Genomic DNA, 27,718 nt, shown 5'->3' on the forward strand with positions numbered 1-27,718 from the left:
GTTCCCGGCAGGCGGGCACCATTCTTCAGAATAAAGAAAGCGCCAGAACGGTGCAGTCAAGAAAATAACCGTTGTGTGTGTCCGTTTCAATTTACTACTACAGGTATGTAATAGCGCGTTTAAATTTTACAATATCGAACGAACATGTAATTCCATGCTAGGTAACAAATCCATTAAGGTATTATCACGTTTGATGTGTAATTATTGTGTCAAACCGAGTGAAGAACGTGGTAAACTATTTTACAAGTCACATAGCTAGAGACTTTGGGTTTGTCTGAGTGGATGTACATATTTTTCTCAAGGTAATTTCATAAAGAATCCATTTATTTGAGATTTTTTGTTGCATGTTATTGGTTTTGTGTAAAATTAACGAGCTGGTAAAATGGCGGCGCCCACTCGGTCTGTTACTACAGTGTGAACAGGAAATACAATAGTTTTTTGATTGAAATGATACAATAAAGACGCGGTTGTTCGGGAAAATAGTAACAATGCTGCCTAAAACAAACAGTGACCTTGTAATGTACTACATGTTTTTTTTGTTGGTCAATTTTATGTGAATTTATCAAATCTACTATAAAGTGCTCTTACGTTGTGTTTAATGTGAATGAATTGTTTTCAAATCACATTTTGTCACATGCGCCGAATACAACAGTTGTAGACCTTAAAGTGAAATGCTTACTTACAAGCCCTTAACCAACAATGCATTTTTAAGAAAATACCTTAGAAAAAGTAAGAGAAGAATAATTAAAGAGCAGCACTAAATAACAATAGCGGAGCAATATACAGAGTCAATATGTGGGGGAACCGGTGTCGAGGTAATTATGTACATGTAGGTAGAGTTATTAAAGTGGCTATGCATAGATAAGAGAGTAGTAGTAGCAGCAGCGTGTGTGGGGGCAATGCAAATAGTCTGGGTAGCATTTGATTAGCTGTTCAAGAGTCTTATGGCTTGGGGGTAGAAGTTGTTTAGAAGCCTCTTGGTCCTAGACTTGGTGCTCTGGTACTGCTTGCTGTCCGGTAGCAGAGAGAACAGTCTATGACTAGGGTGGCTGGAGTCTTTGACAATTTTAGGGCCTTCCTCCATCACTGCCTGGAATGCAGGAAGCTTGGCCCCGGTGATGTACTGGGCTGTACATACTACCCTCTGTAGTGCCTTGCAGTCAGAGGCCAAGCAGTTGCCATACAGTGATGCAACCAGTCAGGATGCTCTCGATGGTGCAGCTGTAGAACTTTTTGAGGATCTGAGGACCCATGCCAAATCTTTTCAGTCTCCTGAGGGGGAATAGGTTTTGTCGTGCCCTCTTCACAACTGTCTTGGTGTGCTTAGACCATGTTAGTTTGTTGGTGATGTGGTCTCCAAGGAACTTGAAGCTATCAACCTGCTCCAATACAGCCCTGGTGTAGTACAATTCGATCTTAGTCCAGATGTTAGTCCTGTATTTGTTGTCAATGCTTAGCTACCTGATCTACTGAAATGAGATCAGTGCTTGATTTGGACAGGAGCTCACCGGAGCAGAGTACTTACATTTCTACTGCTTGAGATCATGTTCCTCTTATAGAATATTAGCTCAACAGTATTGTGGAGCTCCTGGCCCCTAAATATAAAACAGTACCGGTACCTATTTCAGTCCAAGCCAAGCACTGAATTAGATAATTGAACAAGAAGAAATATAATATATTTTTAGGGATAAAGTGCCTGAACTGTCAAGGCTAACTTTTGTCTATTTTTCTTTATTACTACTGGCTGACTCAGATTAAGTCTGAGGCCGGTAACATCAACAGTGACGACAAACCCAGCCTGCCTCTCTCCTTCCACACTGAGTCCAAACCGACAGTCACTGGGTCCTGATTGTGACAGTGGAGCCCAGTTTGCACAGCAGGATCCAGAAATGGCATCAGTGAAGCTGGAAGACTGCAGTCAAATACTGGAGCTGAATGTTAACATTAAAGATGAAGACGAGGAGAAGATTGGGACATCTGTTTCTCATGGTAAGAGCAGGTTCTAACTAGGTTTGTTATTCATTCCAACTTCCCACTGTGCATGAAAAGTTGCTGTAGAACTGTTTCATTATTAACTGTTTCAATGAGAAGGTAGATGTTATTTTATGGTACTGATACTTGCATGGTTTGACACCAGTATTGTCAGCATTTGTTTTATTCACTGGGCTATCTGGAGTGCTCAGTCTTTCCAAACATTTTTTATACATGTTTTATTTCACCTTTATTTAACCAGATAAGCCAGCTGAGAACAAGTTCTCATTTACAACTGCGACCTGGCCAAGATAAAGCAAAGCAGTCCGACACAAACAACAGAGTTACCGTGGGATAAACAAATGTACAGTCAATAACACAATAGAAAAGTCTATATATAAATCTCATAATTCAAATTTCTCAAACATACAACTATTATATCCCATTTTAAAGATACACTTCGTTAATCCAACCACATTGTCCGATTTCAAAAAGGCTTTACGGCGAAAGCAAATTTTGCAATAATCTGAGTACAGCGCTCAGATATCAAAACAAGCCATACAGATACCCGCCATTTTGGAGTCAGCAGAAATGACAAAAATTACATTATAAATATTCACTTACCTTTGATCTTCATCAGAATGCACTCCCAGGAATCCCAGTTCCAGAATAAATGTTTGTGTTCGATAAAGTTCATCTTTGTCCAAATACCTCCATTTTGTTCGCATGTTCAGTCGAGTAATCCAAATCCACTGTGCTCGCGCAGTGAATTCGAGACAAAGTCAAAAAAGTTATATTACAGTTCGTAGAAACATGTCAAACGATGTATAGAATCAATCTTTAGGATGTTTTTATCATAAATCTTCCATAATAATTTTTAAACCGGACGATTCCTTTGTCTTCAGAAATGAAAAGGAACACAGCTAACTCTCACGTGAGTGCGCGCCACTGAGCTCATATCATTTTCTCAGTCATCTGATTCCAATGGCTCTTATTCTCTCCCCATTCACAGTAGAAGCATGAAACAACGTTATGACTGGTAACATCTAGTGGAAGCCTTACGAAGTGCAAAATGATCCCATTGACACTGTATACTGCATAGGGGAATCACTTGGAACAACTACAAACCTCAGATTTCAGATACTGGGGTGCAAAGGAGAAAAACAATAAATAACAGTCTGGGGATAAGGTAGTTGGATGGGTTATTTACAGATGGGCTATGTGCAGTGATCTGTGAGCTGCTCTGACAGCTGGTGCTTAAAGTTAGAGGGAGATATGAGTCTCCAGCTTCAGTGATTTTTGCAATTCGTTCCAGTCATTGGCTGCCTTTCCTTCCAGTTCTCTGCTGCCGAAGGAGGGATTGGCTTTGGGGGTGACCAGTGAAATATACCTGCTGGAGCGTGTGCTACGGGTGGGTGCTGTGACCAGTGAGTTGAGATAAGGCGGGGCTTTACCTAGCAAAGACTTTTATAGATGACTTGGAGCCAGTGGGTTTGGCGACGAATATGAAGCGAGGGCCAGCCAACGAGAGCATACAGGTCGCAGTGGTGGGTGGTATATGGGGCTTTGGTGACGAAATGGATGGCACTGTGATAGACTGCATCCAATTTGCTGAGTAGAGTATTGGAGGCTATTTTGTAAATGACATCGCTGAAGTCAAGGATCGGTACCATAGTCAGTTTTATGAGGGTATGTTTGGCAGCATGAGTGAAGGATGCTTTGTTGCGAAATAGGAAGCCGATTCTATATTTAATTTTGGGTTGGAGATGCTTAATGTGAGTCTGGAAGGAGAGTTTACAGTCTAACCAGACACCTAGGTATTTGTAGTTGTCCACATATACTAAGTCAGAACCGTCCAGAGTAGTGATACGGGCAGGTTCAGTTGAAGAGCAGTAGAGTAGAGGTGGATCAGAGAATCACCAGCAGCAAGAGCGACATCATTGATGTATACAGAGAAAAGAGTCGGCCCGAGAATTGAACCCTGTGGCACCCCCATAGAGACTGCCAGAGGTCCGGACAACGGGCCCTCCGATTTGACACACGGAACTCTATCAGAGAAGTAGTTGGTGAACCAGGCGAGGCAGTCATTAGAGAAACCAAGGCTGTTGAGTCTGCCGATAAGAATGTGGTGATTGACAGTTGAAAGCCTTTGCCAGTTAGATGAATACGGCTGCACAGTATTGTCTCTTATCGATGGCGGTTATGATATCGTTTTCGGACCTTGAGCGTGGCTGAGGTGCACCCATGACCAGCTCGGAAACCAGATTGCAAAGCGGAGAAGGTACGGTGGGATTCGTAATGGTCAGTGATCTGTTTGTTAACCTCTCTTGGGCAGGTGGGACGCTACCGTCCCACCGACGTTCACACTATTCAACAGCCAGTGAAAAATCAGAGCGCCAAATTCAAAACCACAAAATGTCATAATTCAAAGTTCTCAAACACACGACTATTTTACACCATTTTAAAGATACACGTCTCCTTAATGTAACCACATTAATGTAATGTAACCACACACGGCGAAAGCATAAAGTTAGATTATGTTAGGACAGTTCCAACACAAGAAAAACCACACAGCCGTTTTCCTAGCAAGTACAGGCATCACAAATACCAGAAATTCAGCTAAAATTATGCACTAACCTTTGACGATGTTCATCAGATGACACTCCTAGGACATCATGTTACACAATACATGCATTTTTTGTTTGATCAAGTTGATATTTATATCCAAAAACAGCCTTTTACATTGGCGCGTGATGTTCAGAAAATATTTTGCCTCCAATACTGCCGGTGAATCAGCACAACAATTTACAGAAATACTCATCATAAACGTTGATAAAATATTAAACTGTTATTCAAAGAATTATAGATGAACATCTCCTTTATGCATCCGCTGTGACAGATTTCAAAAAAGCTTCACGGGGAAAGCACACTTTGCAATAATCTGAGTACCGTGCTCAAAAAATACACTAGGCAATACAGATACCCGCCATTTTGGAGTCATCTAAAATCATAAATAGCATTAGAAATATTCACTTACCTTTGATCTTCATCAGAAGGCACTTCCAGGACTCCCAGGTCCACAATAAATGTTGTTTTGTTAGATAAACTCCATAATTTATGTCCAAATACCTCCTTGTTGTTAACGCGTTCAGTAAGTTACTCCAAGTGTAGGAAGCGCGCCCAAAATGTCACGACGAAAAGTTTAAAAAAAAGTAGTATTTATGTTCTTTCAAACATGTCAAACATTTTATAGCATCAATCTTTAGGGCCTTTTTAACTTGGAACTTCAATAATATTCCAACCGGACGATTCCAGTGTCTTGAAAAACGTTTTTGAACACAGCTAACTCTCACGTGAATGCGCGCCAATGAACTCATGTGCTTTCCTGAGTCAACAACTTCCAACTTCCTCTGTTCGCTCTCTGTTCATCATAGACGCCTCAAACAACTTTCTAAAGACTGTTGACATCTAGTGGAAGCCTTAGGAAGTGCAAAATGAACCCTAAGTCACTGTGTTCGATAGGCAATGACTTGAAAGGACTACAAGCCTCAGATTTCCCACTTCCTGGTTAGATTTTTCTCAGGTTTTTGCCTGCCATATCAGTTCTGTTATACTCACAGACATCATTCAAACAGTTTTCAGAGTGTTTTCTATCCAAATCTACTAATAATATGCATATTCTAGTTCCTGGGCCCGAGTAGTAGGCCGTTTAATTTGGGTACGTTTTTCATCCGGCCGTGAAAATACTGCCCCCTACCCTAGAGAAGTATTCAGACCCTTTGCTATGAGACTTGACGTTGAGCTCCTGTTTCCACTGATCATCCTTGAGACGCTTCTACAACTTAATTGGAGTCCACCTGTGGTAAATTCAGTTGATTGAACATGATTTGGAAAGGCACACACTTGTCTATATAAGATCCTGCGTGTCAGAGCAAAATCCAAGCCATGAGGTCGAAGGAATTGCCTGTAGAGCTCTATGAAAAAGATTATGTCGAGGCACAGATCTGGGGAAGGGAACCAATACATTTATGCAGCGTTGAAGGTCCCTGAGAACAGTTGCCTCCATCTTTCTTATTTATATATATTTTTTTTACACATTTATTAGTTCCAAATAGAACAATCAACAATTACAGAAATAGCATTTTCTTGTTTTTTTCCTCCCCCCCACACACACCCCAACCCAAAGATGGACAAAAACATAACCAAACATTAACAAAAAAAGTCCTCACATCTCCAATAAAAATAAATAAAGCCGAAGTACGGAGTAAAGGGTCTGAACTTATGTAAGTGTGATATTTAAGTTTTTTTTTGTATCATATGGTTCAAATTTAAGTTACTTTTAGAAGAACTTAAATAAGGGCTGTGTTTCGTGTAGGCTTACCCTGGCGTGACGTTTTTATAACCGTGTAAATTTCTCTTGAATAATGTGACTTATCAATATATTCGGCTGTATTTCTTCTCAGATTTGAAAATGCTAATTAGCGTCAAAGTAGACATCATGCAAAACTACAAATCCCTGCATGCTCCTGCACATCATCTCTAGCTGACACCTTTGCTAATAGGTATTGTGTCAATTTAAAGCTTGCACAAGACAGTTCACAGAATTGTCAATTTAAATAAATGTATCCCATTTATTCATTACTAAATTTTGCTGACATTAGTTAGAGATCCTTACCTTTGTCTTGATTTGGCAATCTTGTCTAGACCATCAGAATTTGTAGTTGTTTATGATAGCCACATTAGCAGCTAATTACATAACATTTTTGTGGGGGTAAATACAGTCAAATATATTGATAAGTCATCTTGTCCTAGAGAGATTTACACAGTTATCAAAACGCCAGCGTAAGCCTACATGAAACACAGCCCTAGTTTTAGGTGTTTCTAAAATCCCTTATGGGAAAAATTATTGGAACCATTTTCCTGTTTGACTGCTAGGTTTTATGCGTATTAGGATTTATACTGTGGTACTCGATTGGTATGTAGCTACCCGAAGCTAGTGGGGTGTGGATGAGCTGAGACACGTGGTAAAATGGGGGGGGGGGGAGTGGGGGATTGCACAAGCCTTCTGGAAGATGTGATGGTGGACAGGGGGGGAAAGGATTAGTTAATATGAAATGGAGCTCACACAGTACTTTTAGAAGAGCTACAGGAGGAAAGTGAATGTGACGAGTGATGAATTAACTGGGGTGGCGGGTGCAGCGATGACCGCCGAGAAATGAGCTGAGTGTGGTGAGGAAATGAGCTGAGTGTGGTGAGGAAATGAGCTGAGTGTGGTGAGGAAATGAGCTGAGTGTGGTGAGGAAATGAGCTGAGTGTGGTGAGGAAATGAGCTGAGTGTGGTGAGGAAATGAGCTGAGTGTGGTGAGGAAATGAGCTGAGTGTGGTGAGGAAATGAGCTGAGTGTGGTGAGGGTAACTCGGAGGGGACTCGTGGTGATTTATTGTTTCTCTTCTGTCCAGAGGGAGTGGGTGTGACTAGGGACAAGAATTGACTTGAATTGCTCTGCGGAATTGAAAGGAGTTATAACGGGGTTAGGTTTAAGTGTTGAGGAGGAGCAGTTGAAATGGAAGATTCCAGATGTTTGGTGAGAGAAGACGTCGTCATGTGGAGTTTTGATGCAGAGTCTCTGCGATGAAGAACGTTCTGTGTGTTAGTTGTGGGGGTGCAAATGGAGCTGGAGATCTGAGGTATCAGGTGTGAGAAAGGCAGATTGAGGTTGCCAGGGTTACAGTATTACAGAAAGTGTTCTTTGCCAAAGCAGTGAAGAGAGTGGTAGAGGAAGATTGGTACAGGGTGAGGGATCTTGAGAGGATTCCTGTGAGTAGGCATAGACCAAGAGAGAGTGATGGGAAGAATATGTGCTTCATTAAGGTGGGCTTTTTAGCATTTATAGCCATGGTTGTCAATTGTATTGCAGAAATTGACAATTTATTGCTCTCAAATTTTGTACACAAATTTGTGTACATCCCTTCTTAGTGAGATTTTCTCCTTTGCAAAGATAATCCATCCACCTGACTGTTGTGGCATATCAAGAAGCTGATTGAATGGCATGATCATCATTACACAGATGCATCTTGTGTTGGTGACAAGAGTAGCTGAGTAGGTCCTGCCTTGGCAGCAGCCAATGGGGATCCCTAATAAATACAAATACAAAAATGCCACAGTCTGAAGTTTTGAGGGAGCATGCTATTGGCAAGCTGACTGCAAGAATTTCCACCAAAGCTGTTGCCAGATAATTTAATGTTAATTTCTCTACCATAAACCGCCTTCAATGTTGTTTTAGAGAATTTGTCAGTAGGCTCAACCAGCCTCACATCTGCAGACTGCCGTGTATGGCATTGTGTGGTTTGCTGATGTCCATGTTGTGAACAGAGTGCCCAATGGTGGTATCAGGGTTATGGTATGGGCTGGCATATGCTACAGACAACCAACACAATTGCGTTTTATCGATGGCAATTTGAATGCACAGAGATCCCATGACAAGATCCTGAGACCCATTGTCCTGCCATTCATCCGCCGCCATCACCTCATGTTTCAGCATGACAACGCACAGCTCCATGTCGCAAGGATCTGTACACAATTAAAAATGCTGAAAATGACCCAATTCTTCCATGGCCTGCATACTCAGACATGTCACCCTTTGAGCATGTTTGGGATCGACATGTACGACAGCTTGTTCCAGCTCCCGCCAATATCCTGGAATTTTGCACAGCCATTGAAGAGGAGTGGGACAACATTCCACAGGCCACAATCAACATCCTCACCAATTCTATGTAAAGGAGATGGGTCCCGGAATAGGCAGCGGCAGCTACCCACTTCTCCGGTGCTTAATGTGTAAATTGGGAGGGGCTAGAACCAAAAGTGAGCCCAAGAGGTGGTGACCTGGGGGTCTCTGAGGTACCAGAACACATAAAATACCTTTATAATAAAGCATTGCATGCATTATCGTGGCTTTTGTGTACTGGCATAGAGCAGTGGTGTGGAGACACTTGCAAAAGTTGCACACATGGAGTACATTTATTGTAGCCTGGAGTCTGGGAAAAATGTTGCCTTTTCATTCAATTCTACATCATTTTAGATGACTGGAGACTTTCGCAGAATCTTTTTTAATACCTCACAAATGACCGAAATGACAGGCTACTTTGACACTGACAAACTGAGAAGCTGAGATCAATAAAAACGACATTCTCTAATCCATCAATAGCCTAGGCCAGGTGTGAGGAGAAACACATTGTACAATATGAGGAGGAAGTTATAGTCCTAAACAAGCTTTCCAGTTTCACTGACTCACCCAATGATGTGCAGCTCACTCACCGGCCAAAAGCTTCTCTCTCTTGCTTTACTTTGTAAAACATGCTGTTCGCTCAATAAGCCTATTTGGAAGTTGAGAACTTGGTAACATACAGACGGATTAGTATTTTATTTTCAGCAGGATCCATTTGCTTTACAACCTGTGTTTTCCAGTGACTGTATTAGAAATATTGCTAAAGGCCTGTTTTGGCTGCATGCTGTTCACTGACAGATTTGCCACACGTTCCCAACTGTAGTCATGCCTTGTGATTTGGCTACACACAATCCACAGCTAGGCTATTTCAAAAATAAATAGTTATTGATCCTCTATGGCTAAATTTATAGTTTTACTCCTGGTGCAGTATTGGGTATTACTTAATTTCTCAGACTGCTGTTCTATTCTATTAGGAAATAAATGAAGTGCAATGCTGGAGAGATGAGTTGCTGGCTCATGTCTATAACAGCACAGAGAGGGAGAGAGATCATAGAAAGTGAATCTCATTTTAGTTCTGAGAGAGATACAGGCGTGCTTCTCTCTCACCACAGCAATGGCCACGCCTTGGTCTAAATAGGCTACAATGTTGCACAAACCATAAACCTGGGGCGGCCCAACATTAATACATTCTTAGAAGATCAGGCATTTCTTCACATTACGTTTTTTAGGAGGCATGACAATTACAGAGGAATCCAAATGTAATTACTCTGGTTTTATTAGGATTTTTACATTGCAAACAGTGGCAATAATTTTTCATGCTATGAGGTAGTCTACCTGATACTGGCAAATGGGTTCTGGATTGAAAGACTACAAAACTGAGAGATGCCGGAGGATCTGGCTAAAATTAAGCACCGCTCTTCTCATATAAAAGATTTTATAACTGGACGCTTCCAATGGGAACAGTTGAGTCAGTGGGCAATACCGAGCATGAGCTAGTGAGATCCTACTGGTGTGTTCTAGCACATATCTGCATATTTCTGTTAGGGAACGCCACTGTGAAGCCTTCATGTGCAAAAACTCAATTCGCGTTCCTTCTAAACAATGCACTTTTTATTTATTTTGCAAAGGGTAAACTCTACAAAACTTAGTCCACTCTGTTCACAACTGATTTTAGTTTTGGGAACAGAACTGTATTAAGATCAGATTTTTCATCGATTAGAACATTTGCAGAATGTCGGCCAAAATCCATCTCGTTCCATCTTCTCCCACTGCCGGCCAGTGGGCTTACTCTCACTAGCCTATTTGGTAGTTCGTGGAAACGCAAAGCGAATGGTTCACATTTATATATCCGGTGAAATATCTGTCTCATTGTTCTATCTGTGGCTGCGCTGTGGTAGTGGGGGAACAGTAAGTTCCGGGCAGGCACACACCATTCTTCAGAATAAAGAAAGCGCCGGAACTGTGCAGTCTGTTTCTGTATGACTACAGGTATGTAATAGCAGGTGTTAAACTTTCTAAAGTTAGAAAGAACATGTCATACCATGATGGGTAACAAATCTGTTAAATTACATCAAACCTGATAATACCTTTTCTGTCAAACAGTGAACGTGATAACTATTTTACAAAGTCCCATAGCTAGAAACTTTGGGTTTGTCTGAATGGATGTACATTTCCTGAAGGTAATTTAATCATCAATTTAATTCGGAGTTCATTTAGCATGTTGGTTTTGTGTCAAATTCATGACCTGGTAAAATGGCGGCGCCCACCCTGTCTGTGTCAACGGACTTCAGTGCGGGTGCATCAGAGAGAGACAATTTCACGGTCTCACAAACAGTAACCTCGTACTATATGGTTTTGTGCATTTATGTGAATTTGTGAAATCTACTATAAGTTAAGCGCACTTATTTAAAGGGTCTAATTTGGATGAATTCGTGTTTTGTTGTCAATGCTTAGCTACCAGATCTATTGAAATGAGATCAGTGCTTGACTTGGACAGGAGCTCACCGGAGCTGAGTACCGTCACCTAAAATGTCTACTGTTTGAGCTCATGTTCCTCTTATAGAATATTAGTTCAACAGTATTGTGGGGCTCCTGCACCTAAATATATACAGTACCGGTACCTATTTCAGTCCAAGTCATGTGGTGAATTAGATAATTGAACAAGAAGCAATATAATATATTTTTAGAGAATAAAGAATGTACCGGAACTGTCAAGACAATAACTTGTCTGTTTCTCATTGTTACTACAGGCCGACTCAGAGCAAGTAAGAGTCCGGTAACATCAACAGTGACGACAGACCCAGCCTGCCTCTCTCCTTCCACACTGAGTCCAAACCTACAGTCACTGGGTCCTGATTGTGACAGTGGAGCCCAGTTTACACTGCAGGATCCAGAGATGGCATCAGTGAAGCTGGAAGACTGCAGTCAAACACTGGAGCTGAATGTCAACATTAAAGATGAAGAAGAGGAGGAGAAGATTGGGACATCTGTTTCTCATGGTAAGCACAGGTTCTGTCTAAGTCTGTTGTTCGCTCCAACGTCCCACTGTGCTTGAAAAGTTGCAGTGGAACTTTTCAATGAGAAGCTAGATGTTTTTTCATGCTACTCAGACTTGCATGGTTTGACACCAGTATTGCCAACATTTGTTTTGTTCACTGGGCTATCTGGAGTGATCAGAGAGTAGACTAAAGAAGTGAAGTAGACACACTGCCAGTGTTTTTTAAATGTCTATGAAATGAGTCTGTGTAGGTACTGTCGTGGAAATATTGAATCAAGTATTTCTAAGATACCGGAGCTTGTGAATTGAAGTAGACTTATTACAAAAGTAACAACGCCGAGCAATTCCATGGAAGAACTGATTCTCAGTACTCAGCTTTTATACAGTTTTACCCTTGCATAACATTGTCACTCCACTTTATGTAAATTATTAATACCTTCTAGCCTTGGCCACCCTAATCTTGCTGTCTTTCTTATTGGCTCAGACATTAGGTCATGGATTCTATTGGTGGCGTGACATACAGACATGCACACTCCTACTGCAGGTCTAATGGTGCCTATAACTGATTAGCTAATGTTCCTGTCCAAAGGCCTTCACAATTTCAGGCTGATGTTGTCTATGTATGATTAACCCATGTCCAGTAGCCTTCACAAGATCAGATATAGCCCAGACCAGTCACGTCTGTGTTGGTCTACCTTGCCTCATCCACACGGATTCTGCTTACTGTTTTTTATATGTCTAATGGTTAACTCGATATTGATCCAGCTCTGTACATTCAAATGGGCTCAGCCTTCATTCTGCTTACACATGTCTAATATTTAACCTTATATCGATTCTACTTCAAAGAGAACAGTATCGGAACTGAAAATCACCAGATGACTCAATTCTCTAACATTACTAACCCTTGTGATAGTGAGTGGAGAATGACACGCCCCTTTTTAGCTTTCAACTCTTACCTACTTAGTAGTTTTATTCCCCTTTTGTGTTGTACAGCCTACTGATATGAATACATACACTACCGTTCAAAAGTTTGGGGTCACTTAGAAATGTCCTTGTTTTGAAAGAAAAGCAATTTTTTTGTAAAATAAAATATCAAATTGATCAGAAATAGTGTAGACATTGTTAATGTTGTAAATGACTATCGTGGCTGGAAACGGCAGATTTTTTATGGAATATCTACATAGGCGTACAGAGGCCCATTATCAGCAACCATCACTCCTGTGTTCGAATGTAATGTTATGTTAGCTAATCCAAGTGTATCATTTCAAAAAAGTTTTCTAATGATCAATTAGCCTTTTTAAAATGATAAACTTGGATTAGCTAACACAACGTGCCATTGGAACACAGGAGTGATGGTTGCTGATAATGGGCCTCTGTACTCCTATGTAGATAATCCATAAAAAATCTGCCGTTTCCAGCCACGATAGTCATTTACAACATTAACAATGTCTACACTATTTCTGATCAATTTGATATTTTATTTTATAAAAAATTGCTTTTCTTTCAAAACAAGGACATTTAACAGTGACCCAACTTTTTTTTAAATGTAGTGTATGTCACCCGGTACAGCCAGAAGAGGACCGGCCACCCCTTTGAGCCTGGTTCCTCTCTTTCTTCCTAGGTTCCTGCTTTCTAGGAAGTTTGTCATAACCACTGTGCTTCTGCATTGCATGCTCTTTTGTGATTTTAGGCCGGATTTCTGTAAAGCACTTTGACAACTGCTGATGTAAAAAGGGCTTCGTAAAATAAATTTGATTGACATGTACAGTACCAGTCAAAAGTTTGGACACCTACTCATTCAAGGGTTTTTCTTTCTGAATTGTAGAATAATTGTGACGACATCAAAACTATGAAACAACATATATGGAATAGTGTAGTAACCAAAAAAGTGTTAAACAAATCAATATATTTGAGATGCTTCAAAGTAGCCACCCTTTGCCTTGACAGCTTTGCAAACGCTTGGCATTCTCTCATCCAGCTTCATAAGGTAGTCACCCGGAATGCATTTCAATTAACAGGTGTGCCTTCGTAAAAGTTCATTTGTGGAATATTTTTCCTTAATGCGTTTGAGCCAATCAGTTGTGTTGTGACAAGGTAGGGGTGGTATACAGAAGATGGTCCTATTTGGTAAAAAAAACAGGTTGATATTATGGCAAGAACAGCTCAAATAAGCAAAGTGAAACGAAATTCCATCATTACTTTAAGACCTGAAGCTCAGTCAATCTGGAACATTTCAAGAACTTTGACAGTTTCTTCAAGTGCAGTCGCAAAAACCATCAAGCGCTATGATGAAACTGGCTTTCGTGAGGATCGCCACAGGAATGGAAGACCCAGAGTTACCTCTGCTGCAAGGGATAAGTCAGTTAGAGTTACCAGCCTCAGAAATTGCAGCCCAAATAAATGCTTCGGAGTTCAAGTAACAGACACATCAACTGTTCAGAGTAGACTGTGTGACTTAGGCCTTCATGGTCGGATTGATGCAAAGAAACCACTACTAAAGCACACCAATAAGAAGATACTTGCTTTGGCTAAGAAACACGAGCAATGGACATTAGACCTGTGGAAATCTGTCCTTTGGTCTGATGAGTCCAAGTTTCAGATTTTTGCTTCCAACCGCCGTGTCTTTGTGAGACGCAGAGTAGGTGACCGGATGATCTCCGCATGTGTATTTCCTACCGTGAAGCATGGAGGAGGTGTGATGTTGTGGGGGTGCTTTGCTGGTGACTGTCTGATTTACTTAAAATTCAAGGCACATGTAACCAGCATGGCTACCACAGCATTCTGCAGCGATACGCCATTCCAGCTGGTTTGGGCTTAGTGGGACTCATTTGTTTTTCAACAAGATCACCCAACACACCTCCAGGCTGTGTAAGGGCTATTTGACCAAGAAGGAGAGTGATGGAGTGCTGCATCAGATGACCTGGCCTCCACAATCACCAGACCAAAACCCAATTGAGATTGTTTAGGATGAGTTGGATTGCAGAGTGAAGGAAAAGCAGCCAACAATTGCTCAGCGTGTGTGTGAACTTCAAGAATGTTGGAAAAGCATTCCTCGTGAAGCTGGTTCAGAGAGTGCCAAGAGTGTGCCAAGCTGTCAAGGCAAGGGGTGACTACTTTCAAGAATCTAAACTACAAGCTATTTTGATTTAACACTTTTTTTGGGGGGTTACATGATTCCATATGTGTTATTCCATAGTTTTTATGTTTTCTCTATTATTATTCAATGTAGAAAATAGTACAAATAAAGAGAACCCCTTGAATGAGTAGGTGTGTCCAAACTTTTGACTGGTACTGTATATTACGCCAACTGCCTGGTTCTTCTGATGTTCACACAGGAGATCATGTTGAGACATTCTCTACATCCAGAGAGCAACAGCAGGAAGATCACAGAGCTAAGAGGTCTCACCACTGCCCACACTGTGAGGAGATTTTCCCAATTCTATCAACGCTAAAAATCCACCTACAAATGCATACAGGAGAGAATCTGTATTTCTGCACTGACTGTGGGAAGAGATTCAAAACATCATCTGAGCTAAAAGTTCATCAAAGAACACACACAGGAGAGAAGCCTTACTCCTGCTCTGACTGTGGAAAATGCTTCATAACATCATCTAAGCTAAAAGTTCATCAAAGAACACACACTGGAGAAAAGCCTTACTTCTGCTCTGATTGTGGAAGACGTTTCTCTCAACCGAGCCACCTAAAACAACATGAACGCATACACACAGGAGAGAAGCCTTACTCCTGCTCTGACTGTGGGGCGAATTTCTCTCAACTGGTCCACTTAAAAAGTCACCAAGGTATACATAAAGAAGGTATACATAAAGGAGATAAGCCTTACTCCTGCTCTGACTGTAGGAAGAGCTTCTCTCAACTGGGCCACTTAAAACGTCACCAAGGTATACATAAAGGAGATAAGCCGTACTCCTGCTCTGACTGTGGAAAGAGTTTCTCTCACTCGAGCTACCTAAAACAACATGAACGTATACACAGAGGAGAGAAGCCATACTCCTGCTCTGACTGTGGAAAATGCTTCATGACATCATCTGAGCTGAAAGTTCACCAGAGAACACACACAGGAGAAAGGCCTTACTTCTGCTCTGACTGTAGGGCGAGTTTCTCTCAATCGAGCCACCTAAAACGTCATGAACGTATACACACAGGAGAGAAGCCTTACACCTGCTCGGACTGTGGGAAATGCTTCATAACATCATATGAGCTAAAAAGTTCACCAGAGAACACACACAGGAGAGAAGCCTTACTCCTGCTCTGACTGTGGAAGGAGTTTCTCTCGACTGAGCAACTTTAAAAAACATGAACGTATACATGAAGGAGAGAAGCCTTACTCCTGTTCTGACTGTAGGGTGAGTTTCTCTCAAATGGGCCAGTTAAAAAGACACCAAGGTGTACATAATAGTAGCCTCATCAGTTCTCTCAGACCAGCTAAGATTAGTCACTCCACTTAATTCTCATCTCATAAAATAATTGGCAACATTGAGTTGGATCAAATGAAGAAAGTGTAGAACACTATTGTAATCCTATTGTTTCTCACTGTGAGAACAAGGCAGAGGAAAGGGAGTGTCATAGAATGTTAGCCTCTTTTTACTGATCAGTGTACATCTTGTCAGTTTTGCTGTGTTTTTTTAGCCCGCGTCCATAGAGACACATACCAGCTCTACTAGTACTGCACCTGTCGACGACACAAGTTGTTCTGCTTCCATGAGCACATCCAATGCTAGCATCAGTAATTCTACATTTGTTGTTTGCCCAGCTAGCATGGACACTGCGGCTGCATCAGAATCACAACTGTCAGAGCTACTGCCTGCTTACTCGGGAAAGCACCAAACAACAGACAGGGATGTTGGACCATCGAAGAGGTGCAAATATGATGAGACCTACATTGATTTGGGGTTCACTTATATTGGGAATAGTGCCTTTACTCAGCCACAGTGTGTTATCTCACAACTCGATGAAACCTTCACTTTTGTGAATGCAGACATTTAGAAACAAAACATGCCAATTTGAAAAATAAGCCACAGGAGTTTTTTGAGCGAGAGTTGAGACGACTTTCCAGTAGTAAGACATGTATAAACCAACAGATGCCATTAATAAGAAGGGGCTAGAAGCATCTTATATTGTGAGCTACTGAGTGGCTAGGACAGGCAAGCACCATACCATTGTGGAGGACTTAATTCTTCCTGCTTCTGCGGATATGACTGCGACAATGCTGGGGGAAAAAGCCAAAAAAGCTATACTGTTTCATGATGCATCAGTGACATGGCAGATGTTTTGAAACAATTACTGCTTTGCGTACAAGCCAGTGAATTCTATGCGTTACAGCTGGATGAGTCAACAGACATGGCGGGCCTGGCACAGCTCCTGGTATATGTCCGTTACGTTTTTGGGGGGGTCAATTAAGGAAGACATCCTCTTCTGCAAACCACTTGAAACCGGGACAACAGGGCATCTTTTTAAAGTACTGGACAGCTTTGTGACATCAAATGGACTTTGGTGGTCAAGATGTTGGTATCTGTACTGATGGCGCAAAAGTCATGACAGGGCGACAGTGAAGTGGTAACACGCGTGCAAGCAGTTGCTCCCAACGTTACTTGGGTACACTGCAGCATCAACCGAGAGGCTCCTGCTGCCAAGGGAATGCTTGACAGCTTGAAAAACGTTTTGGACACTACAGTGAAAATGGTTAACTTTGTTAACAAGGACAACACACAGGTCTTTCCATCATTGTATGATTTTGTTTGTCTGAAAATGAACTCAAGCTTACGGACAAGGTCAAATGTGATCTAGCGAAGCACCTGAGTGAGTTTGGTGTGTAATTACGCAGATACTTTCCTGAAACGGATGACAAACTGGATTCGTTACCTCTTTCATGCCCTGCCTCCAGTAAACTTACCGATATCTGAACAAGAGCCTCATCAAAATTGCAACAAGCGGTTCTGTGAAAATTGAATTTAATCAGAAGCTGCTGCCAGATTTCTGGATTGGGCTGCGCTCAGAGTATCCTGCCTTGGCAAATCGCTCTGTTAAGACACTGATGCCCTTTGCAACCACGTACCTATGTGAGAGTGGATTCTTGGCCCTCACTAGCATAAAAACTAAATACAGGCACAGACTGTGTGGAAAAGGATTTAAGACCGACTCTCTCCAATACAACCCAACATTGCAGAGTTATGTGCATCCTTCCTTTCAAGCACACCAATCTCATTAACCTGTGGTGAGTTATTCACAATTTTCAATGAGCAAGTAAGGTTTTATATGGAAAATGGCTAAATAAAGAGCAAAGTTGATTATTATTTGTGCCCGGGTCCTATACGAGCTCTTTGTCAAAACCAGGCTCGTTGGAAGTGACAAACTCAAGCCTGTGTGACAGGCTAACAATATTTGAGTGCGCTGACCCTGGTACGCAGCTGGAGGTTGAATGTTTGAAGAGGTACGGGACTATAAACATTTTGGGAAACGCTGGTCTAGATAATCCCAGTTCCTGCTGTGTCATGCTGATGGGATACTAGGGTATGGAGTGAGTACGTGCATCCATGCCGTGTGTCAGCATTGCAGGCTGGTGGTGTGTTTTCATGGCACACATTGGGCTCCTTGATAAATTGGAGCAACGTTTTAATGCCACAGGATGTCTAAACATCATGGCCAATCAGGTGCATCCCTTTATGCCAGCAATGTATCCAGCTGCAAATAGATTTTTTCAGCAGGATTATGCCCCATGCCACAAGGCTTGTCCAGGAATGGTTCCATGGAAACCATGACAGTGAATTCAGCTTACTGCAGTGGCCTGCCGAGTCACCAGATCTCAATCCAATTGTGCATCTGTGGGAGGCTTTGGAACGAGCTATTCGGAGTAGATATCCACTCCCAGCCAACCTGACACAACTGTGGGAAGCATTGGAGTCATCGTGGCCCAGCATCCCTGTGGGAGTCCATGGCCTGACGAATTGAGGCTGTTCTGAGGACAAAGGGGATTGCAACTCAATATTAGGAAGGTGTTCCTAATGTTTGTATACTCAGTGCCAAAGGAAAGTATTCAGACACCTGGACTTTTTCCACATTTTGTTACGTTACAGCCTTATAATAAAATTGATTAAATTAAAAAAGTCCTCAATCTACACACAGTAGCCCATAATGACAACTTGAAAAGTTTTTTTAGGGTGCAAATAATAAGTATTCATACCGTTTGCTATGAGACTCAATTGTTCTCAGGTGCATCCTGTTTCCTTGATTGGAGTCCACTTTGTAAATGTAATTCAAACAGGCACACACCTGTCTATATAAGGTCCCACAGTTGACAGTGCATGTCAGAGCATGGTGAAACATGGTGGTGGCAGCATCATGCTGTGGGTTTGTAATTTTGGGATGTTGTGTGTAGATTTGAGGAAAAAAAACTATTTAATAAATTTTATAATAATGCTGTAATGTAACAGAAGGTGGAAAAAGTCAAGGGGTTTGAATACTTTTTGAATGCACTGTATCAGATAAAGATGATGTGATGATCAGTTTTCAGCATTAGTTTCGGTGGATTATTTTTATATTACCAAACACGTTATGTTTAATGATAAACAGGCTATGAATTGACTAGTTGTTATTATTAAATTGTCTTTTATTGCTAGATTCATTGTTCTAGTCATTGATTAATTAATTTTAATAACTGTTGAAGTTAATTGATATTAATTTGTTCTGGGCAACATCTGCTCTTGTGGATAATTTTAAATGAAACAAACTGTTTTAAATGAAATGGTGTCTATATATGAACCAAATTGATTTGATCCCATTCTCACAAACAAATGGCGTACACTGTGTATATACAATTGTTGACATCCGATGGTCATTCTTATGGTGGGTTGCAAAATGCAGGATCCTTCCAAGTTGAACCCACCAGAGGGGGACTGTCATAACTGGCCTGTGAGGATCAGGTTACAGTGGATCACGGTTCTACAGAGATATCTCTCCCTCCCGAAGAGGGGGAGAAGTATAGAGGGATTGATGAGGGGGGTTTATGACCTCACGCCCATGGTAAATTATAAGGCAACAGCCCAACTCCATTCTGTTCTCTAATGTGAGAGACTGGAATGTCTGTGTGCCTTAGGAAGAGTTTACAGCTCAAAACTACACAACATCAAATAAATGGACTTTGGGACATGTATATTTGATCAGCCAAATGGTGGAAACAATGATGGCTGGAATATGAAAATGAATGTCTATTTTATGATGTTCTTAAAAGTTGAGGATGTTATAACGAAAACATTAACTTGAAGAGTTTTCATAATGTATATGTGATGTTTACATACTTTGTAGAAAATATGCAGATGAAAGAGAATGTTTTGGTGATAAAACTGATTTTAGTTGTCTAAACAAGATCATAGTAAATCCTAATACCTTGCCTTGTAACTAGCTACACCTAGGGAACCCAGAGTGTGTCATAAAGATGGAAACGCCCCTTTCTACTCTACGGTATAAAACATGAGTTAAGAATTTACATATCAGACTAAGTTGACCATGCGCTGCAGCCGAGGTCTACAACTAGTCGTGACCCTGAAACGCAACACGAGGTTGAAGACAAAGGAAATCTCTGAACAATCAAGTTTATGGTGGAGTAGCTATTCTAAGTTCTGTATCTAGGAAGTTGAATTTAAGCAGAACCATCCGGCTATTCTTTTCAAGTCACCGGTTGTCTACACGGCCCTCTTACCCACGCCGGGAGCATCGACACGGCTGATTAGCCTCCTCAGAAGCCCACTCTCACAGAAGAAGTGCAAGGAAACTGACAACTAAATGAAAGGACATTGTGACATCGTTTGGAAAATCAGAGACTTACACCTGAAGACGAATGACCAACGCGTTGGCCAAACCTTTCCCACTAAGCGGAAGTAGACCCACAAAGAGATACCTAACAGAGACCGTAAATACATGCATTACACTTTTTACCCATAACCGGGGCAGTTCAGGGCAAGGTGTTAGTGCTGAAACTAAGCATAATTTACAAATGTATCCAAGTGTTGAATTTCTCTCTTGCGCTCTCTCTCAATCTCTCTGTAAATCTCCATCTTGTGTTGGTCCACTAGGGACCTGTTGCCATTGTATGAAGTTTTAACCAATAACCTGGACTGTTTGTGTATATTTATCTTATGTTATTATTTAACTGGTTAGTAAATAAATAATCAACTCAATTTGTGTGGTGCGGAATAATTAGTGAGACCCGGGTTTGTGCAGATTTACTAATTATGCGACATTCAGAATGAGACTGAGGAAATGAATTAATTGGTGACTGCTATGAAATCTATGTTTTGAGTTAATTCGGGAACTGTTAACGCATTAAACAAACCTTTCCCGTGGTGCTTCAGGTTACTGAGTTAATTGTTACATGATTAATTTAATCACGTAATAATAAACAGTTAATTATTCAATAAATAGCATGTCATCACATTAATGACAACGTCACGACATATTGATGCCCCTGTGCGAGGAATCTAAGATAAAACTTGGCCTCACTGTTGAATTCAGTCCATAGGAATTGTGTAGCAAGTTACTCATACACCAATCAGGATTATTGTTGAGAGTGGCGTGTGTGTGGTTTTTCTTTTTCACTCAGATACTAGTGGAGCAAGATTGACTCGTGTTGTATATCTGACACAAATCAGTGTGTAGGGGATTTACTGAATGCTATGAGCTAGGGCGTATGTACCACCCGATGCAGGCATTCTGAAAAAATACTAGTTGGGCCCAATGTAGTGTTATTTCTGTCTATCGCGTTCAGGAGCGAGTAGACTTGGTCGTAATTAATTTCTCGAGCGTGGACATAGAGCCAGCCGATTAAAATTTAAGTAGATATTGGCTTGACCAAGTTAGTAATGATCTCTGTCTCGCGTTTTCATTGGTGCGAGTAGACCAACGGCGTATTTGTGTTTTACGCACGTTCCGGCCAGGGGCGAAAATCTGATATCAACTTTGGAGGGGACAATTACATGAAATTTTCTCAAGAGCAATTCCTGAGGGGGACACCAAAAGTAGTGCTGTAACACACAGCCTACATTGTAATATGGTAAATGTATATTGAGGAACCTAAGAAATAAGGTGTTTGCTGTACTCCTAACTACCGGTACCCAAAACTACACAACTAATCACAACAGCAATACCATTGCCTTTAACAAATCTTAGTTCAGTCACCAGTTTAAGTTGAGAGTGGGGGTATCCATGGCATTTTCCAATTATGTTCCTATTTTACAAGTCAAAAAAATTGAGAACCTTTCATAATGTTGCTAAACAAAGACTCAACAAACTTACCTGAGACTCCGTGTCTCTGCCAGTCTGTCCCTGCATATCTGTCCCCAACTCTGCTGTCCGTGTGCCATCTGTTGCCTGCTCTGCCTAATGACATCATTGTGAAACATTTTCATTAGAATTTCATTTCTTTCTTATGAACATTTTATCAACTTGTCTTTGAGATATTAGGCTACTAGGGTTCTTACTATGCGTTTTGGTGTATTGAAAAATACTCTGATGTTTCTGGATTTTCACCCTCCAGACATTATTTCCTAAAGGACTTAATGATGAAATGCCTATGTATGTTATGTTGTGAATTTAAAATATGTTCCTATTCAAGATTACTTTGTTTTTTCGTATGATGTACCCAATGATTAATGAAAACTTGCTATGTCCTCGTTGTGATTTTATGGACGTGTTCGGTGCGTCTTGTCTATACACTTTTGTAATATTTGTGAAATGCATATTATGTTTGGTAGCACTTATTTATTTATTTTTCCTTTGCCTCCAACCCCTTTCCATACGTGGAACGGATGTGGGTGGGGCTAGGTCTACATAGATGTGCTGTTTTCAGAAAATTCACAAAAGCTCTGACGAAGGCCGTTAGGCCGATACGTAAGCTTATTAAATATAAGTGATACTATCAAGAACAGTGTGCGGTTTTCTTTTTTTCCTTCATAAGATACAGTATAAACATATGAGATGAGTATTGTAAGATATGTTAACATTATTAAAGTGGCATTATTTAGAGTGTCTAGTGATCCATTTATTAAAGTGGCCAATGATTTGAGTCTATGTAGGCAGCAGCCTCTCTGTGTTAGTGATGGTTTTTCAGTCTCTCAGTCCCAGCTTTGATGCACCCGTACTGACCTTGCCTTCTGGATGGTAGCAGGGTTAACAGGCAGTGACTTGGGTGGTTGTTGTCCTTGATCTTTTTGGTCGTCCTGTGACATCAGGTGCTGTAGGTGTCTTGGAGGGTAGGTAGTTTGCCCCCGGTGATGTGTTGTGCAGACCGCACCACCCGCTAGAGAGCCTTGCGGTTGAGGGTGGTGCAGTTGCTGTACCAGGCAGTGATACAGCCCAACAGGATGCTCTCAATTGTGCATCTGTAAAAGTTGGTCAGGGTTTTAGGTGACAAGCCAAATTTCTTCAACCTCCTGAGGTTGAAGAGGCGCTGTTGCAGAGGAACTTAAACTTTCCACCTTCTCCACTACTGTCCTGTCGATGTGGATAGGGGGGGTGCTCCCTCTGCTGTTTCCTGAAGTCCACGATCATCTCCTTTGTTTTGTTGACGTTGAGTGAGTTTGTTGCTCACGTTTGGTTGGATACAGTACAGCGTTGTAACAATCTCAACTGATTGGATATCACTGTCTCGTTGACGATTTAAAGCCGACAAAGACAAACTACTGGCAGCCGAGGAACTGCGTTTGAGAACAGATTAATTGAAAGATCTGGCTTAGACTTATGATAAAGAACGTGAACAAACTCTTGACCAAGTCCATATTCTACAGGAACAATTCGTTTTAGCCCAAAATATATACGATGAAGTCCACGCAAAACTAGATGAATCTGACGAGCTAGCTAAAAACAGGGGCGAGCAACTTGATGCCCTACACTCAAAGCAATAATGTTCTATTCCAAAAGCTGCAGACCAAAGACGATCAGTTAATGAACACATTTACCAAGTTGGATGACAAACAGTGGAACTCCTTGAAGTCGCTGATTTAATGAACGATGAGAAAGCCCAGGTTGGAAAACATCACATCACTTAATCTCTTGCTTCGCACTCGAGACCTCTCCCTGAAAACCATGACAGATCAGTATGAGGCCGAGCGGAGCAAGTGCGACACCTACGTGTTTAAGATAAACACCGTCTCCCAGGTGGACTCTGCGATACAGCAGAATACCACCCTAGGTATCATCTGGAGGAAATCCAGAACAGTCACGCGCTATCACGCGACTACCTAACCGAGCAACCTAGCTCACAACCGGAGCTCAGGGAATGAATGAATGTAGACGACAGGAGATTTCAGACTTCACCTCTCTTAGGGGTTCCTCAGTCTTTTCCTCTTGACCATTCGGCCCACAGTAACCTGGCGCCCCCTCGCCAACATAACCAAAGCTTGGCTTTTCGGCCCACAATTCCCCACAGGAGGGTGCAGATGCTCCCCGCGCACTTGGCACTTGACAAAATCGTCAAACTTCCGCATCTTTGACCCCGGTCCTGGAAAGCCAAACGACACTGAGACGTTCTTAGCAGACATAGAGGACACCTTGGATGACTACCCTAATGCTACATATATCGACAGGCTTTACCTGTTGAAGCTAACGTCCAACAGACATATGACAAGGTTCACCCGTCTACAACAGCAACACGTGCAAAACGACTACGCTGAACTTGCCACGGCTTTGAAAATAGAATTCAGCGCTTCTGAGACTCGCAAACATGATAGCTCGTTGGCTAACAATGTCAAACAAGCACGAAATAAACACTCACAAGCCTACTATCATTGTTCAGCTTACTTTGGCATGCTCACTGAAACAGGAATAGAAGAGCTATTGCCTTTCAAACAACTGTTTCTGTCGAACATGTATCCCAACTTCATTGACTTCTTGGGCCCTACTGCCCACATTGCCAAAGGGCCCTTTGCCAATTTCGTCACTTCTAGAGCTTGCGAGCACAGCTAAGAGACCGGACAACTTGATTTTCGAGCTCGATCCAGATCGACTGGGTCGGCCTAGTTGCCAGGTCGGCCAGATGCGAGAATTATCTCCTCACAGTGACTTGCGCATTGACAAAGTAGATGGAGTGCCTGCCCGCAAACCAATGACACAGCGGAAAGCACGGCCATTCTTTTGCTCAACCACATTTTCAGTTGTTTCAACCTTCCAGGAGAAACCGTTGACAGGAACAGAGGAACCCACTTTTCGACAGCTGTAATGACCGAACTGTGGTGGCTCCTGGGAGTCAAAGCTAAACTACACATCGCGTACCACCCTAGGAGCTCTGGCAGGGTAGAAATGAGCAACCAGACAATCGTCAGAATCCTGAGGAAATATGTGGCAGCCAACCACAAAGATTGAGACCTCAAACTCCCACTGGTACTGATTGCGATCAGAGCCACACGCAACAGGTCTACGGGAATAACACCAATCGAGATGATGAAGGGCCGGCAAATGACACTTCCACTGCATCTCCTGTACCAACCGGGAGATGTCACCGCAGCCACCGCCTACACGGCTCATCAACACGTGACGGACTTGCGAACCCACCTCCAAACTACCTTTGCGTACGCTCAAGGAAAGTTGGAAAGAAGTGCAGAAGGTGACAAGACCCATTTACGACAAAAAGGCCTCAGGTGTTCGAGGTCGGATTATATGTGGTACTACATATACACCAAACCCGCGGGCATTGCGGCAAAGTTCTTGCCCCACTGGACGGGGCCACACGAGATTGTGGTGTAACTGTCACCTGTAGCTTATCAAATCAGGAAAGGTCAACAATCCACCACGTTAGTGGGTCCACAGGAACCAAATTGTTTTATACTCCCCCATGTCAGCCAGCCCCGAATAAACAGAAACCTAGCAAAGTCAGAGGTACTAAGAAAATTCTTAAATGACCTCAGCTGATCCCTTCCAGGAGATCAGTATGTTGCAGGACATTATCGACAGTAACAACGAATGTACACTACAGTTCAACAGTTTGGGGTCACTTATAAATGTCCTTGTTTTTGACCATTAAAATAACATCAAATTGATCAGAAATACAGTGTAGACATTGTTAATGTTGTCCATGACTATTGTAGCTGGAAACGGCAGATTTTTTTTATGGAATATCTACATAGGCTTACAGAGGCCCATCATTAGCAACCATCACTCCTGTGTTCCAATGGCACGTTGTGTTAGCTAATCCAAGTTTATCATTTTAAAAGGTGAATTGATCATTAGAAAACCCTTTTGCAATTATGTTAGCACAGCTGAAAACTGTTCTGATTTAAAGAAGCATTAAAACTGGCCTTCTTTAGACTAGTTGAGTATCTGGAGCATCAGCATTTGTGTGTTCGATTACAGGCTCAAAATGGCCAGAAACAAAGAACTTTCTTCTGAAACTCATCAGTCTATTCTTGTTCAGAGAAATGAAGGCTATTCCATGTGAGAAATTGCCAAGAAACTGAAGATCTCGTACAACGCTATGTACTACTCCCTTTGACAGAACGGCATAAACTGGCTCTAACCAGAATAGAAAGAGGAGTGGGAGGTCCTGGTGCACAACTGGGCAAGAGGACAAGTACATTGGAGTGTCTTGTTTGAGAAACCGATGCCTCACAAGTCCTCAAATGGCAGCTTCATTAAATAGTACCCGCAAAACACCAGTCTCATTGTCAACAGTGAAGAGGCGACTCCAGGATGCTGGCCATCTAGGCAGAGTTCCTCTGTCCAATGTCTGTTATTTTGCCCATCTTAATCTTTTCTTTTTATGGGCCAGTCTCAGATATGGCTCAGCATCACGGGGTCACCTCTTCACTGTTGACGTTGATACTGGTCAAGTATTCATTAAATGTTTTTGTTTTTTTACATGGCTAAAAGTGAAATAATATAATATATTGTTTACAGGAAACTCATTCTACAAATATAGATGAGGTTGAGTGTAAAAAGGAATGGGAGGGAGAAATATATATATTTTTCATGGTCAAAGAAACTCAAAAGGGGTGATTATACTAATTAATACACATTTTTATCCGATTGTGCAAATAGATCCGTAAGGAAGATGGATTATTTTGAATATGCTATTGGACCAAAAACAGATCTGGCTAATTAATCTATATGGGCCAAACAATGATGATCCACACTTTTTCAAAAATATATGTAATAATCTATTGAGCTCACAAGCAACGAAATCTAATATTATGGTGGGAGATTATAATACGGTTTTAAGTACCTCAATGGATCGTAAAGGAAATCATTCTGCAAACTATCACCCTCAAGCATTTAAGGAGATTACAAAGATCATGGATACATTAGAACTAGTGGATATATGGAGGTTGAAAAACCCTGACCTAGTGAGTTATACATGGAGGAGGCTTAATCAAGCTAGCCGTCTTGATTACTTCCTAGTCTTGTTCTTGCTGGCATCAAAAGTATTAATAGGAGACCGAATGCGATCGGACCACCATCTAATTGGCCTCCATATAGCTCTTACAGAATTTCCACGTGGACAGGGATATTGGAAATTTAATCAAAGCCTATTGGATGACAATTTGTTCTTAACTAAGACAATATAATTCATAATTGACTTTTTGTACAACGTAGGTACAGCAGATCCTCTTATTGTATGCGACACTTTCAAATGTACTTTCAGAGGCCATTCAATACAATACTCATCATTAAAACAAAAGCAGTTTAGGTCTAAAGAGATTAGACTAATAAAGGAAATAGAGGAAGTAACAGAGCAGGTAGATGGTAATGGAAACTGTATTATAGAGGCACAAAATATGTTAGTGGAAAAACAAAAAGAACTGGAGGTACTTATTTAAGAATCATCAAGTGTAATGTATTACAAAAATAAAGCCAATTGGATGGAAAATGCACACAATTGTTCTTGAATCTTCAACACAGAAATTCTACCAGAAATAATTTACAGAAAGTCATTAAAATGATGGAGTTATCCATGATTCACCAAATTATATTTTGAAAGAGGAAGCAAAATATTTTAAGCAAATGTTTTCTTTTCAGTCTCCTCT

General features: G+C 41.4%; 1 protein-coding gene across 1 annotated transcript; it reads left to right on the top strand.

Annotated features, from left to right (window-relative positions):
- LOC106600650 (zinc finger protein 121-like) lies at positions 1 to 24,665 on the top strand. The gene is made up of 6 exons (XM_045713639.1): positions 1 to 103; positions 1,744 to 1,989; positions 11,446 to 11,694; positions 15,029 to 15,919; positions 23,794 to 23,892; positions 24,130 to 24,665. The coding sequence occupies exons 2-6, from the start codon at positions 1,890 to 1,892 to the stop codon at positions 24,663 to 24,665; spliced, it is 1,875 nt and encodes a 624-aa protein (XP_045569595.1). The 5' UTR covers positions 1 to 103; positions 1,744 to 1,889.
- The last annotated feature ends 3,053 nt before the right edge of the window (positions 24,666 to 27,718 follow it).

The sequence above is a fragment of the Salmo salar genome, unplaced genomic scaffold (genome assembly GCF_905237065.1).
Source record: "Salmo salar unplaced genomic scaffold, Ssal_v3.1, whole genome shotgun sequence".
NCBI lineage: Eukaryota > Metazoa > Chordata > Actinopteri > Salmoniformes > Salmonidae > Salmo > Salmo salar.

What these genes read in the sequence shown, in the direction of transcription:
- LOC106600650 (XM_045713639.1), top strand. Translation starts at nt 1,890, where the DNA reads ATGGCATCAGTGAAGCTGGAAGACTGCAGTCAAATACTGGAGCTGAAT. An exon ending in AACATCATATGAGCTAAAAA is followed by an intron (nt 15,920 to 23,793) that starts GTTCACCAGAGA and finishes AAACCATGACAG; the next exon opens with ATCAGTATGAGGCCGAGCGG. An exon ending in ACAGCAGAATACCACCCTAG is followed by an intron (nt 23,893 to 24,129) that starts GTATCATCTGGA and finishes AATTCCCCACAG; the next exon opens with GAGGGTGCAGATGCTCCCCG.